Genomic DNA, 13,648 nt, shown 5'->3' on the forward strand with positions numbered 1-13,648 from the left:
ATCTCACATACATCATGACTAAGTGACAATATTGAACAAGAGAGACTCAATACTCTCTATTTCCAAAACCCAGTTTTTGACTAGTTTATGAAATAAATTCAAACTATTTACTTCTTTAATATTGTTAGGTAACTTATTATAAAACTTTGGAGCAAGAAAGCAAAATGTTTTAGTGAAAAAGGTCGTTTTCGGCTTCGGAACATAGAGATCATTTGAGCTTCTTAATTTCTGTTTATATACAACCATTGAATTACAGTTTCGGCTTTTAACAAAAAACAATTTCAATACTTTGAAAACATATAACTGCCTCAAATTGAAAATTCTTTGATGACAGAATAAAGGAGATGATGGGTGGTCAGGTGGTTTTTTACATACTATCCTTAAAAACTTTTTTTGCAATACTATCAATGGTTTTTAAGTTTGTGACATAAGTCCCACCCCAGCTTATTAATCCATATTGTAGTCTGCTATGCACTAAAGAAAAATACAACATTCTCAAAGTAGCCCCATTGCACAGATTTTTAACAAAATAAAATATTCTCAATATGTTATTTATTTTATTTTTGAGGGTCATAATGTGGGTTTTCCAACTGAGATCAGAGTCAAGAATAATTCCAAGATATTTTATTGACTGACTTCCACATATTTCTTTACAGTACAATGCACACTCATTAGCCTCAGTTAAGCAATCAGGGCACTTATAAGTAATTCCATTGATAAATTCTTCGTTTCCTCTTAGGCCAAAGTTGACGTATTTAGTTTTTTCAGCACTCAGTATCATATGATTTTCAATGAACCACCATCCAAGACAGTCTAAATCAGATTTAATTTGATACTCTATTATATTAATGTCATTAGAAATGTAGGTTAGGGCTGTATCATCGGCAAAAGATATAATTTGCCCTTTGAATTTACCATTGCAGAGATCATTTATATATATTAGAAACAATATTGCACCGAGCACCGAACCCTGAGGAACACCACAATGTATAATTCCAAAACCACTTAAATGGCCATTTACCCTAACACTCTGCCTTCTATTTTTCAGATAGCTTTCAAATAATTTATAGACGATTCCTCTTATACCACAATCATGTAACTTTTTCATTAAAATATCGTGATTAACTGTATCGAATGCCTTTGCAATATCTAAAAACAACCCTGTAACCTTTTCATTATTATTTATACCATGTGAAACTTTTTCCATAAAGTCAACGATTGCTACTTCAGTACTGATTCCTTTCCTAAAACCATATTGATTTTTGCTAAAGAACTGGATTAGGTCTAAATACGAAATAAGCCTCTCTTTAATTGCTTTCTCATATACTTTAGACATTGTGGATAGAAGGGATATTGGTCTATAATTGCTGCACATTGACCTTGAATCTTTCTTATGGATTGGAATTACGACCGCTTCTTTCAGTTTATCTGGAAATACTCCTGTTTCAAAAGTTAGGTTAATAATGTAAACTAGCACATGTACATATTTTTTATAAGTTTCTTTCAACAATTTAGAACTCATTCCATCAATGCCAGGTGCAGTGTTACTCTTTAATGATTGAATGATTTTTGAAAGGTCATTTTCAGTTACAGGCGTCAAAAACATGGAATGAGTCATTCTTGTTTGCTCAAAACTATTCTTCAAAGGACTTTTACTGAAATTATCGGGCTTTTTAATATCATTACACATATTTTTCGCCACTGAGAGAAAGTAGTTATTAAATTCATTTGCAACCTCCTGCGGATCACTTATCTTTAGGTTGGGCAGTTCCAATATAATGGGAGATGGATATTTAGTCTTCTGGCCAGTAATTTCGTTTAAAACCCTCCAAGTCCCCTTGGAATTTCCCTGATTTTCTTCAAACAAATTTTTATAATATCTATCCTTAAGATCTCTTATTTCTATTTGTAAATTATTTCTAAATTCTTTATAAGTGTTGCAGTATTGTTCATTATTTGGATTGTTTTTAAATTTTTTCCAGAGACGATTTCTAGTGTTGATCTTTTTACATATTTCTGTACTAATCCAAGGTTTTAGTCTCTTGATTTGTTTCTTATAAACGACAGAATATTTACTTTGTTCAATTATAGTATTAAAGGTTTCATGAAAATGGTTGTAGGCCACATTGGCATCTCTCGTATCAAAAACATTGCTCCAATCAGCATTATCTAATAATCTAAGTAGCTCATCATTGTTGATGCGATAGGTGGGAGTGTCATTGATCTTGGACTTATCTGCAGCTGGTGCACTGCTAAGTAAACAAACACCTGTCATACAATGATCTGTTATGCCGTTTTCTATAACTTCTGTTGCAATTTCAATATTTTTTCTATTATGTATGCGTATATAAATGTGGTCAATACATGTTTGAGACCGCTCAGTTATGCGAGTTGGTTCGTTAATAAAAGATTCCATTCCGTTCTCCGATAATACTGTTCTGTACTCATCTATGACTAAATTGTTCTTATCCAATAAATTAATATTCATGTCTCCTATCAGCATTAAGTTTTTGCAAGCTCTAATATGGTTTTTTCGTAGGTAAGTTTGCAGCTCATTGACAAATACATTAGCAGTATGACTGTGTAGTCTGTACACAGCAATAATATGAAAATTTGTCCCCATAACATCAATAGAAAAATCAATTACATCAGCTGACACAAATCTCACCGGATATCTTACAAAATTTGATATGCTATCATTAATAAATACAGCTATGCCACCAGACTTAGAATTTTCATTTGCTTGCAAAATTAAACTATAATTAGGAATTGAATACAATGTTTTTTCTGTCTCAGAAATCCAAACTTCCGACAGGATAATTATTTTCGGTAAATAAGAAAACAAGGACATCTCAACCAAAAACGAATCAAAATTTGCTCTAAGGCTACGAATATTTAGGTGCAAAACAACTAACCCATTTTTTTGGTCTAAATTACCCAGAACCTAAAAAATAAACAAACAATAAAAACTAAACTCAATTATTTTCCTATTTATACTATTTACATAAATACTGTACTTACAAGCTATCAAGGTCAGACTGGCATTTCACATTTATTACTGGTCCGTTGTCTTCTTTTCTCATCAGGATTTTGCCTCCTCTCACCCAGAGCCACTTGTATCCGTTGGTCCGTCGAAAGTCTCGTGCCTTTTTCAAGAGCATCCTCCTCGCTGGCGTCAGGGACTCGTTCAGGTAAACAGGGTTGTCAGTTCCCAGGTTGAGATGTCTAGTTGAGAATTGGGCCTTGGCTCGGCGTTTTGCTAAAAGGTTGTCAGCATCAGTCCTCCGTACAAATTTTACAATTATTCCCGGAGGTCCCTCAGCATCCTTCCTCTTGCCCAATGTATGGCAAGCATCTATCATCTCCTCCTTGATCTCCATCCCAAGAGCTTTGCCAACATCCTTGACTGTGTCCATTACATTATTATTTCTCACAGGGACACCCTGTATTTCAATACAATTCCTTCTTGTATACTGCTCTTGTTCTTCCAGCCTAGACTCAAGGGCATGCAGTTTTACTTTGAGCTGCACATTTTCTGATTCTAGTCTCTCTATTGTAGTAATAAACTTACTTAACTTTTCAGAGAGGTCTGTATTCACTTTTAGGCTATCATCTACTTTAGAGTTTAAGGCTTCATAAGAGTTATTGAAATCTTTACAAGATTGTACCTGCTGAGCCTTGAGGTCCTGTATCGCCTTCATAACATCCTCCAAGGTCAAAGAGCCTTGTGTTAGGCTAGACTCTAAACGTAGGCTGGTCCGCCTTTCCTTCGCACAAGGTGCACACCGCCACACTGCACCTCCATCACCCGTGAAAAATTCGACATCCACCTTACTAAGTTTTTCACACACAGCATGAAATGGTTTTGAACAATCATTACACTGAATCTTTAGCTGGGTTCTTGTGATTGATTTACTGCAAGTTGAAACAGGTCGACATTTTGAGGTTATGTTGTAGTAGGCTTCCAGTCCAAGTATAACACTTCACTTTACACAAGGCAATTATCCAATATCTAACTGCGTAATTAATTTGAATAGCCTCCTGTATCAAAATAAAACACAACAGTGTACTGAAACTCACTTTACATAACAATAAACTAAGTTTAGATGGGAGCTCGATAGAGACAACTGCTCTGCTTGGCCGCCATATTTGAAAAATGATGTGTTGTTCCTTAGTTTGTTAATAATATACCAAGCATAGGTTGATGACTTTCTGTCACTAATCTGACTGCATAGATTAGACCAACCCTGTTTTTTCGCTTGTTGAATTACTACCTGAGCTTTGTGTTGAGCAATTTGATAATTTCTATATGTAAGTGCAGTCATATTTTGTTTAAATATTTTAAAAGACAACCTCCTCTGAGCAACTGCCAGAGAACATTGTTCAGTCCACCAAGTTTTAGGAACAAAACCTAACTTTTCAACAATGTTTGCCTTTCCCGCACAAGGAGTTGCCATATTTATTGCCTCCGTCATTAAGTTATAAAATTGATTTATATCTACTGATGAATGGTCAGGGATATCCGCTAACACCTGCTCTATGTAGTTTGTATACACTTCCCAATTAGCTCTCTTAACATTTCTAGTATAATTCTTGTTTAGATTTATGTTAGAATACAATTGACTAATTTGAAAGCTGATTGTAATTGGAAAATGATCACTCCCCATTGGGTCATGCAATACATCCCAACTGAGCATCGTTGAATATAACTTAGGTGAAACAAATGTTAAATCTATTATAGACTGTTGTTGGGATAAAGCTGGAGCTGTGGTTGGATTATTTGAGTTTGCAAGTATGAATAGGGAGTTATTGTAATGGTTGTATATATCATTACCTCTACTGTTAGCTTTATTGCAATCCCAAAAAGGGTGGTGGGCATTGAAATCACCGCAAACTAGAGCACACTCTTTATCATCAGAAAATAAATTTTCAAACCAAAATTCCTTATTTATTTTCTTCTTGGTGCTATACAAGTTTATGATTTTAATTGGATACTTCAAATTGGTGGTGATAATACTAAGGAGTTGGGTAGATTCTGTATTAATTTCTCTAACTACTTGAGTAGTCATGGCTTTGTGTACTATTAGTGCTATGCCACCATATCCATCAAATCTGTCTAGTCTTAGTAGATAATAATTGTTGTCAATCAACTTGTCATGATTGGTTAGCCAAGTTTCTTGTACCGCACCAATATGAATGCCCTGATTGGAAAAGAATTGCATTACCTCAGGCCATTTATGTTTCAATGACCTGGCATTCCACTGAAATACTTTTAAATTATGTATTTCCATTGTTGCTAATATTTTTAGTATTAATAATTTAGTTTCAGAGATCTCAAAATAGATTGATGAAGGTTAAGTAAGGTTGACATTATTTATTTTTAGTAAAGCTCTGCCTTTACTATTTATACCTAATTTGTTCGGTCTTTCAGGAGGTCTTACATTTTCACCTTTGCTTATGTTATCTTTATTTATGCCTATAAGGTAAGAAGAAAAGATCTCTTCAATTTGTTTTGTTTTGTTTTTTTTGTTTTTTTTTTTTTTTTTGCTGTGTTAGTATTTGATAGGTTAATGTTAAGGCATTTACCCCTTAACTCGTAAATTTTATCCTGCAAAAGGGTTTTTAATTGCTCTCTATTACTTTCATTGTCTGTTGACTGGGTAGAGTATGTTTCTTCGGTGTTGTCTGAACCTGTACCTTGATTTGGCTTGTTTGTGTTACCAAATCTATTTGAAGGGATTTGTCTGGAATTCATGTTACTACTGTAGCTGAAGGTATTTACTTTAGATTTAGGTTTTCTGTATGTGTAGGCGCTATCACTAGCACTATTATCATTTTCAACTAAATCACTCAGAGGTGAAAATCTATTATTAGGATGGTAGTAAGATGGTTTGTTATTGCCAGTTACAGGTAGTTCTGAATAATCCACATCATTGTTTGTTTTAATTTTTTCTGCATAAGATTGTTTTATAAAACGGTTAGACCTCATACTGACAGATTTTGACAAAGATAAGCGGGAGGCTATTGTTTTGTTTCGCTTCTCCGAAAGATGCTCGTGAAGTACACTGCGGGAAACTACTGCCAACATCACAAAAGTAGTACTATTTTTAATAATAAAAAATACACGGAGGAAAACTCCGTTTAGCGCCCGATGTAGGGTTAATTTTATACATATTTTTGTAATACCTTTTACATGTCATATATTACAATGATCACTGACTTATTGCTAAATATTTATACATGTTCTTTGTTATCATTTGTATTAGTATCTATAATTTGTTCAGTATCCATTTTCACTAAAATCCCGTATTTCTGAAATAATAACTTCATTTTCATTATATCCTAAAAATTAAATAATGGGTTTATAATAACTGAAATAAGAAATAAAAATTCTGGAATAAAATCTTACTAATATCTTATAAACCCAGCATCTATTGTTTTTCCATATCTCATACTTATGTTTTTATCATTTGACATTGTTTAATTTATCTTTTTTGTATAGAAACATTTGTATTAAAATCTGTTTTTACATAATTTATTTTTTAAGTGAAAATGTAAGGTAAGGCCCAATGTAATGGAGTAAAGGTTACAATTATAATCAACAGAAAGACTAATTTTCTATCTAGATCTAATATCTAATCACTTTATATTTAATCCTTTTTTAAATCTTTTCAGGACAAAACTAGTAGTGAACTGGAAAAGGAATTAATATTAACTGTGCTAAATTCAGTTTACAATTTGAGAAGCTTTGAATACTGCTGTTAAATTATGCAGTAAGTTAATCAATTTTACGTTTGATTCATTAATAAATAAATTAGTAGTTCGTAGATTTATTCAAAACAACTCATAGCCTGCCAAAAGAAGTAATCACTTTAAGCGACAGTAACTTCTCACTAGCATACCTGGATAGCCACTGAACGGAGAAATGCCCTGCCTAACATCAAAATTGCCACAATAGTCTCATCCCTAGTAGCTACAGAGCGAACAAGCATGGTGCTTTGTTCATTGAAGTGAAGTTTAAGATTTTCCTCAATGCAAACATACAGCCATAACCCGCCACAAAAAGTAGTCAGTTCAAAAAAAATAAAATTTGGGAATTAGGCCATGAAGAATTGTAAACAAATTTAAAATAAAAACGCTAGGCTCAAATAAAGTATTAAACTGAAGCCATCTTAAAATCAGATCCATTGGAAAGTGGTTGGATATACAAGTAAATATTTTTACAGTATGTATGTGAAAGATGGCTATAAAGAGTTTATGGTTACATGGCTACAATTTATGTATGGCATGTATCATACACACTTATGAAGAGATTTTAGCTTCTAGGTTCAAGAGAAATTGTCAATTAAGAGATGGTAAGTGAATGGTTGGCTCATAGAGAGGTGGTGATACACTCGCAATATAAATGATTTCCACTATCAGTATGGTTTCCAACTTAGACACTGTAATGCCGGTGCAGTACGGCTTCTAATGTGACTGTCTTGAAGACCAGGAACTCCACAAAAAGGTCCTTTACAGGTCTTATGACATGTTCAAGGCACTAGTGTATGGTGTTTTGATTGACTGATAAATATATTTAAATGGAAACATTTTTAAACCTTTACTATTCCCAACACAATGTATCTCAAGGCTCCATTTTAGGCCCTAATCTCTTCATAGTAAACGACTTGCCTTGTAATTAATTGAGGGAGGTGTACTAGTGAGCTACAGGCTGCACATCTGAGGCTCTGCTTTTAACATGGGGCTACAGTTTAAAACTGCATTATAAATCGAAATTTGTCTTTTATCCATAAATCTTTCACTATGGAAACTTATACTTTAGTTTATCGATGCAAACTGAGTAAAAACAATATGATTGTCTGTTAGTATTAATGGTTTATAATTTATATTCAACATAGAGTTTCTTATGAAAATATCTATAGTGAACATAAATGATAATTACAGTACAATTCTAGTAAATCCGATATCCTACAGTTCGGCACACCGAACTTTTTGGAAAAAGTAACATTTTCCTGAGCTACGCAAAACAATCATATAAGCAACGGTGTTTTTTTCCGTTCGTGATGGTCATAGCGTTTAGGTGGGCGTGAAGAAGAGACTAGGCGTTATGTTTGGCCGACTTCGGGTGATATTGATTAGACTCAAGTCACGTTATCGACCATGACCGTTGCCTGTCAGCCTGTGTAACCGCACTTTCGTATTAATTAAATTGAATCTAGTAGTGGTTGGTCAATTTCACAGGTAATGTGCTCGGCACAGGTTCGTGATAGAAATACAACTTTAAACGACTGACGTCTCGCCACTGCCTTCTGAGATAGGCAGGCAGTATATATAGAGATACTTGCAATGGCAGCAAGTATTGTAATGAACGCGCCCTCGACCTTGACCGTGTCCGCTCAATTATTGTGATGTAACTACGCACTGTAAATATACTGTTTTTAAAAATAGTTCTTATAGATCCACAAATTACATTGTTACAAATTCTTATGAAGTTACAAAGTTAAGTGTACGGTTGTCTGTCTATTTTACTTATCATTGTATTACAACATTGTACCCTTCGATCAATGTCATCTTCGTTCAGCTCGAGTGGTACGTAGAATTTTTAGCTGCTCCAAATATTTTTCTCTCGCATAGGACAAGAAGCTTATAAAATTGCATCCAGTCCTATAAGGACCTTTGCGCTGTTTCCGGATCGAGTAATAGGGTATTTTTATGGGTTAGGTTGGGGGTAGGGACCGCCTCCTTTCAAGATCCATGGAGGCAATAGGTTTTAAGTTGAAATATTCGGTTGAATGATAAGTGATAAAACGCTTTTTATAGCTCCGTGACTTTCAACTCACCCATACCGTCTAATGCTTATTTAGGAACTTTCCGTTTAACGTATGTTGACTGGGGATAGCTCTGCAAAGCAAGGCCAAAAAGTTCAAGAGTGTAATTAATTGTGTAAGCAATGTTTCAATGCAGTATGAACCTATAAATTAAGCTTTTAAACATGATACCGGCTGCGGTAGCTTAAGTTTTAAGATCAAAGAGGTTATATTACTCATAGAAGTTGAAAACTTCTAGAGGCTGGAGATTATGGAAGATTATTGAGACTGGTATATATCAGAAGCAATAATTTCCAGCAGCTGAAAGCTTGTAGATGAATCGTCCAGTAGCTGGTTCATTTTTCAAGAATCTTGCAGGTACCAGGAATTTCCAGGTCGAGACTAGAAGGCTCAGAATTCAGAAAGTTTAAGAGCCTGGAGTCTCCGATATATTCCGTCACTGGATGACACGGAGACCGGAAGTTCCTTGAGACAAGAAACCTTAGCTAGGTAGCTTCGAGTTCAGAAGCTAAAAACTTCAATAACCACCTAGGGATTCTCAGGAGCCTAGAAGTTCTATGGGGAAACGTCTTCAAGAAGCTGAGAACAACCATTCACAAAGAGCTTTCAAAAGTCGTGAAATCGCAGAAGAAAGTTTCTTTAGAGATCGGTTGTTTCCAAAGAACGGAAGATAAAGAAGGGAAGGCCCGAAGAGGTATAGGCATTCCTGATCAGTTTTCCCAAAGGCTGAGATCAAGAATCGAATTTATTGAGACTAAAGTTGTTTTAGGGCAGGTTTCTAGAGCCTTTGTGGATAGTATACAAACCACGGGATTCCGAATGTTAGTTTGTTCCAAAAGTGGTGTATTGTACTATGTCACTATAATATACAATCAATAATATACATTCTCGTAGGTCTGACAGATTATCCCGCCAAGTATCTCGGACCACAGCCCTTCACAGCGTCGTTCATCTGATTACTTCACTTCGGTTTCAATTTACACTTTATCACTTGTAATTATTTGCTCGTATCTAATAGATAATCTTGATATTTCATCCAATCAGTGGCGTAATACATACCCCCGCAACCCCCGCAATGCGGGGGGGGCGCGGCGTGTCAAGGGGCGCCACACGAAGGAATGAAAAAAATAAAAAAAATTATACCGATTTTACCAAATTTCTTAAGGTTGAATATCACTATTTTCATTGTAATTCCTTATAATTTTTTTTTGTATAAATGAGCTAGCGAGGAATATCGTAGGCCTATTATCATTTCTTGTTTTAGTTAAACGCCTTCAAAACTAAAGCAGGCAAACTATTTGCTGAACCGCCACGGAAGTGTATTTTAAGGCGCTTTAGGACCGTGTGTGAGCGTGGGGGGTGTGCGTGCGTGTACTGCCTTGTTTCATGTTGCGACTTGAATACTCCCCTCCCTCCCCTCCACACTACCAAGTACCAATTATTGTTAGTAGTTCCTTCACAGTATACTGTGGTTCCTTGTCACTCAGTCATAATATTCATTACTCGTTACGTTTACTGCATTTTCGAAAGTTGTGATTTATTCAGTAGCCTACAACTGTGGTGGCGGTGAAAAGTGTTTGCAAACTACACCTCTTACAGGAAACTTATATTATGGGACGATGTACTAGAAAACTAAATCAATAATTAAACAAAAATGTCTAAAAAACCTAGTGGTGCAGAATACCGAAAGCGGAAGAAGGAGGAGGAAGAAAAAGCAAAAAAACACCAAAAAAATTGATCTATTTTTTAAATCTGACATATCTCTTAGTAAAAACAATGACAGTGTAAGGAAACAAATAACTTCCGGTTTTAATTTGTGAGTGTAGTGAAATAAGTTCTGACCTACCTACCATCGAGACAGAAAATGGAACATCTACTCAGACCCCACCTGAATTCACAAATAACGAACCAGACGTGAGTCTAGACGTTAAGATAAATAATGATAGCTGTAGCTGTACCGTAGACATTGATATAAAAACTGTGTTTTTGCATATTGATACTAATGAAATCAGTCAACAACGTGGTGTTTTTAAAACTGACATTGGGCTCTACACTAATGACGGAGTATCCCTCTTAAAAGAAGAAGATAAAACTTTCATTTTGAATTCTGAACCATGTAGGCCCCAGGGCCTTTTTCCTAAAGACTCGACAAACAATAGATCTTTTAGCAGTGATTTTTATTACAAAATTGCCAAAACGGGCCAAAAACTAGAACGGTTTTGGCTTTGTTATTCACCTTTAATTAAATGGCGTATACTGTGAACCTTGTTGGTTGTTCGCTGACAGAACTGACCCTAAATTTAAAGATGCTTGGTGTAAAGGTCTAATAAATGATTGGCAAGGTTTAAGCAAAAAAATTAAAGAACATGAAACATCTCGTATACACTTAAATTCATGTTTAGCATATAGTACCGTAAAAAATAGCCAAGATGCAAAATCACTTATTCAAAAGTATGAACCTGAGTATTGTGAGATTCTCAAAAGACTTTTAGATGTAGTAATAACTATGGCTACTTGTAACTTAGCGTTCAGAGGGCATCGGAATGAAAATATTGAAACAGTGGACACTACTTCTGGAAACTTTTTTGAAATATTATAGATTTGTTGTCACGATACGATCCTCTTCTAAAAAGTCACTTAGAAAACGATCAAAGCAAAGTTAAGTATTTGTCTCCCAAAATCCAAAATGAAATGATCATGTTTGCGTCACAGCATGTTCTGGATGAAGTTGTAAGTGAAATCCAAGCAGCTCCTTTCTTCTCTCTGGTATTAGACACCACTCAAGACGTCTCAAAAACTGATCAACTATCGATAGTAATACGACATGTGGCAGTCCAAAACTACGAAAAACTTGAAATTAAAGAATCATTCTTAGGGTTCATAGCTCTTACAGGCCAAAATTCGGAAAAAATTACTAACGAGGTTTGTAATTTTTTGGAAGAAGAAAACAACATTAAAATTGAAAAGTGTAGAGGCCAGGGTTATGACGGGGCAGCCGTAATGAGTGGAAACTATTCTGGAATCCAATCTAGAATAAAGCAAAAGTCGCCAAATGCAGAGTACGTGCAATTGTGCCTCGCATAATTTAAATTTGGTACTCAATGACTCAGTTACTGACATAACAGAAATGATTTTAATTTTACGATTTGTCAATCAAATTTTACGTGTTTTTTTTCGGCGAAAGCCTGCCAAGATGGCAAGCTTGAGAGAGAAATCTATGGAGCAAAGGGGGTCTATACTTAGCAAGACACTCAAAAGATTGTGTCCGACCCGTTGGTCCATCTAGGTACGATTGTTTACTGGCCATAAAGTGTAACTTTGTTTCTGTCTTAAGCTGTTTGACGAATATTATTCTGACTTCTAAAAAGAATAAAGAGGTTTTAGAGGCAAACTGGACTCAAAAAACAAATGACGTGTTTTTCAATTTGTATTGATGCTTACTTTCCAAAGTAAGGTTTTAGAGAGAATTAATATTACATCTAAAACACTACAAAAAGAGGATGTATCAATTGACGAAGCTACAGCCCTTCTTGGAAAGAGTATGATGACTGAACTAAAGAGAGCAAGAAATGAGTTTTGAAGGTGTTGTTTAAAGAAGCTGAAACGCTAGCCAGGGGATGGAATATTGAGTCTTCTCTGCCGACTAAACGATGTAAAAAAGTAAAAAACTTTTTTGACGAACTGACCAACGATGTTGAATTTTCTAATCCATTGCAAGAATTCAAAAAGTAAAAGTATTTTACAGGAGCTTGGATATAGTTATTGCTCAAATCTCCAGACGTTTTGAGAGCATGGTCAGGATTAACGATCAAGTTCATCCTTTTTAACTCCAAAGTACCTCACAGAGAAAAGTGATGATGAACTAATTTTTTCAGCCAGGAAGTTTTGTGAGAAGTATGAGGAAGATGTTTCACACGGGGTTGGAGACACAAATAGTGTGTTTCAGAAACATTGTTTCGGATGAAATAAAAAACAAGAGGATTGAAAAAAAGTTAAGGATTTAGCCTCATATTTAATGATAGAAAACGTGACTTTGTCAAGCAGCCTTCCTGATGTCTGCACAGCGATGATGATGTTCTTGACTCTCCCAGTTACGTCAGCGTCAGCGGAAAGGTTCGTAATCACCAAAATATCATAAAAACCCGTACTAACTAAAATTAATTTTTGTGTTTAAGAAGAGTTATTATACCCTTTAATTATATACTTGTATTAAAACCTGAAAATGGCATATATGTTAACAACATAGTTTTTTAAATCTTATATAAATTTTCAGGTCATTTTCTAAACTCAAGCTCATAAAGAATTAATTTGAGAAACACTATGACCAATACCAGGCTGAGCGCTTTGGGAGTCTTGAGCATAGAACATGAACGGGCTCGTAGGATCAACTTGAAGAATGTTAGCTGAAAAATATTTCAGTTTTAAGAAGAAGAGGAGAGGGTTTAAATAAATGGAAATAATTAACATGTCTACAATTTTTTTCTATTTTTATTTTAATGTTTGAGATAGTTTCATTAATAAATAATTATGATGAATAATTCATTTTAAAGTTTTCTTTTCCCTTTTTGATCTTTTTACAAAATGTATAAAAATAAACATTGCACAGCACGGGACTATCAACTATTTACACAAATTTAAAGCCACTCTTAAAAAGTAAAGGTTTGTTTTCTATTACAATTTACCGTAAGTAGAGTGAACATCATGAGAATAAAGGTAGACCAGGGAAGTAGGGCTATAATTATAACGATGCGTGTAGGTCAGTAGGAGGAAGGGGGGGGGGGTGTTAGGAGCCGACAGGAGGGGCGCATTTCAGTACGCTG

At 34.9% G+C, this 13,648-nt stretch overlaps 1 protein-coding gene across 1 annotated transcript; it reads right to left on the bottom strand.

Annotated features, from left to right (window-relative positions):
* Window positions 1–3,017: 3,017 nt before the first annotated feature.
* On the bottom strand, window positions 3,018–3,701 carry LOC124372864. Its single transcript, XM_046831277.1, has one exon. It carries the CDS (start codon window positions 3,699–3,701, stop codon window positions 3,018–3,020), a length of 684 nt encoding a protein of 227 aa, XP_046687233.1.
* Window positions 3,702–13,648: the final 9,947 nt, after the last annotated feature.

Source organism: Homalodisca vitripennis, unplaced genomic scaffold (assembly GCF_021130785.1).
Source record: "Homalodisca vitripennis isolate AUS2020 unplaced genomic scaffold, UT_GWSS_2.1 ScUCBcl_4244;HRSCAF=10311, whole genome shotgun sequence".
NCBI lineage: Eukaryota > Metazoa > Arthropoda > Insecta > Hemiptera > Cicadellidae > Homalodisca > Homalodisca vitripennis.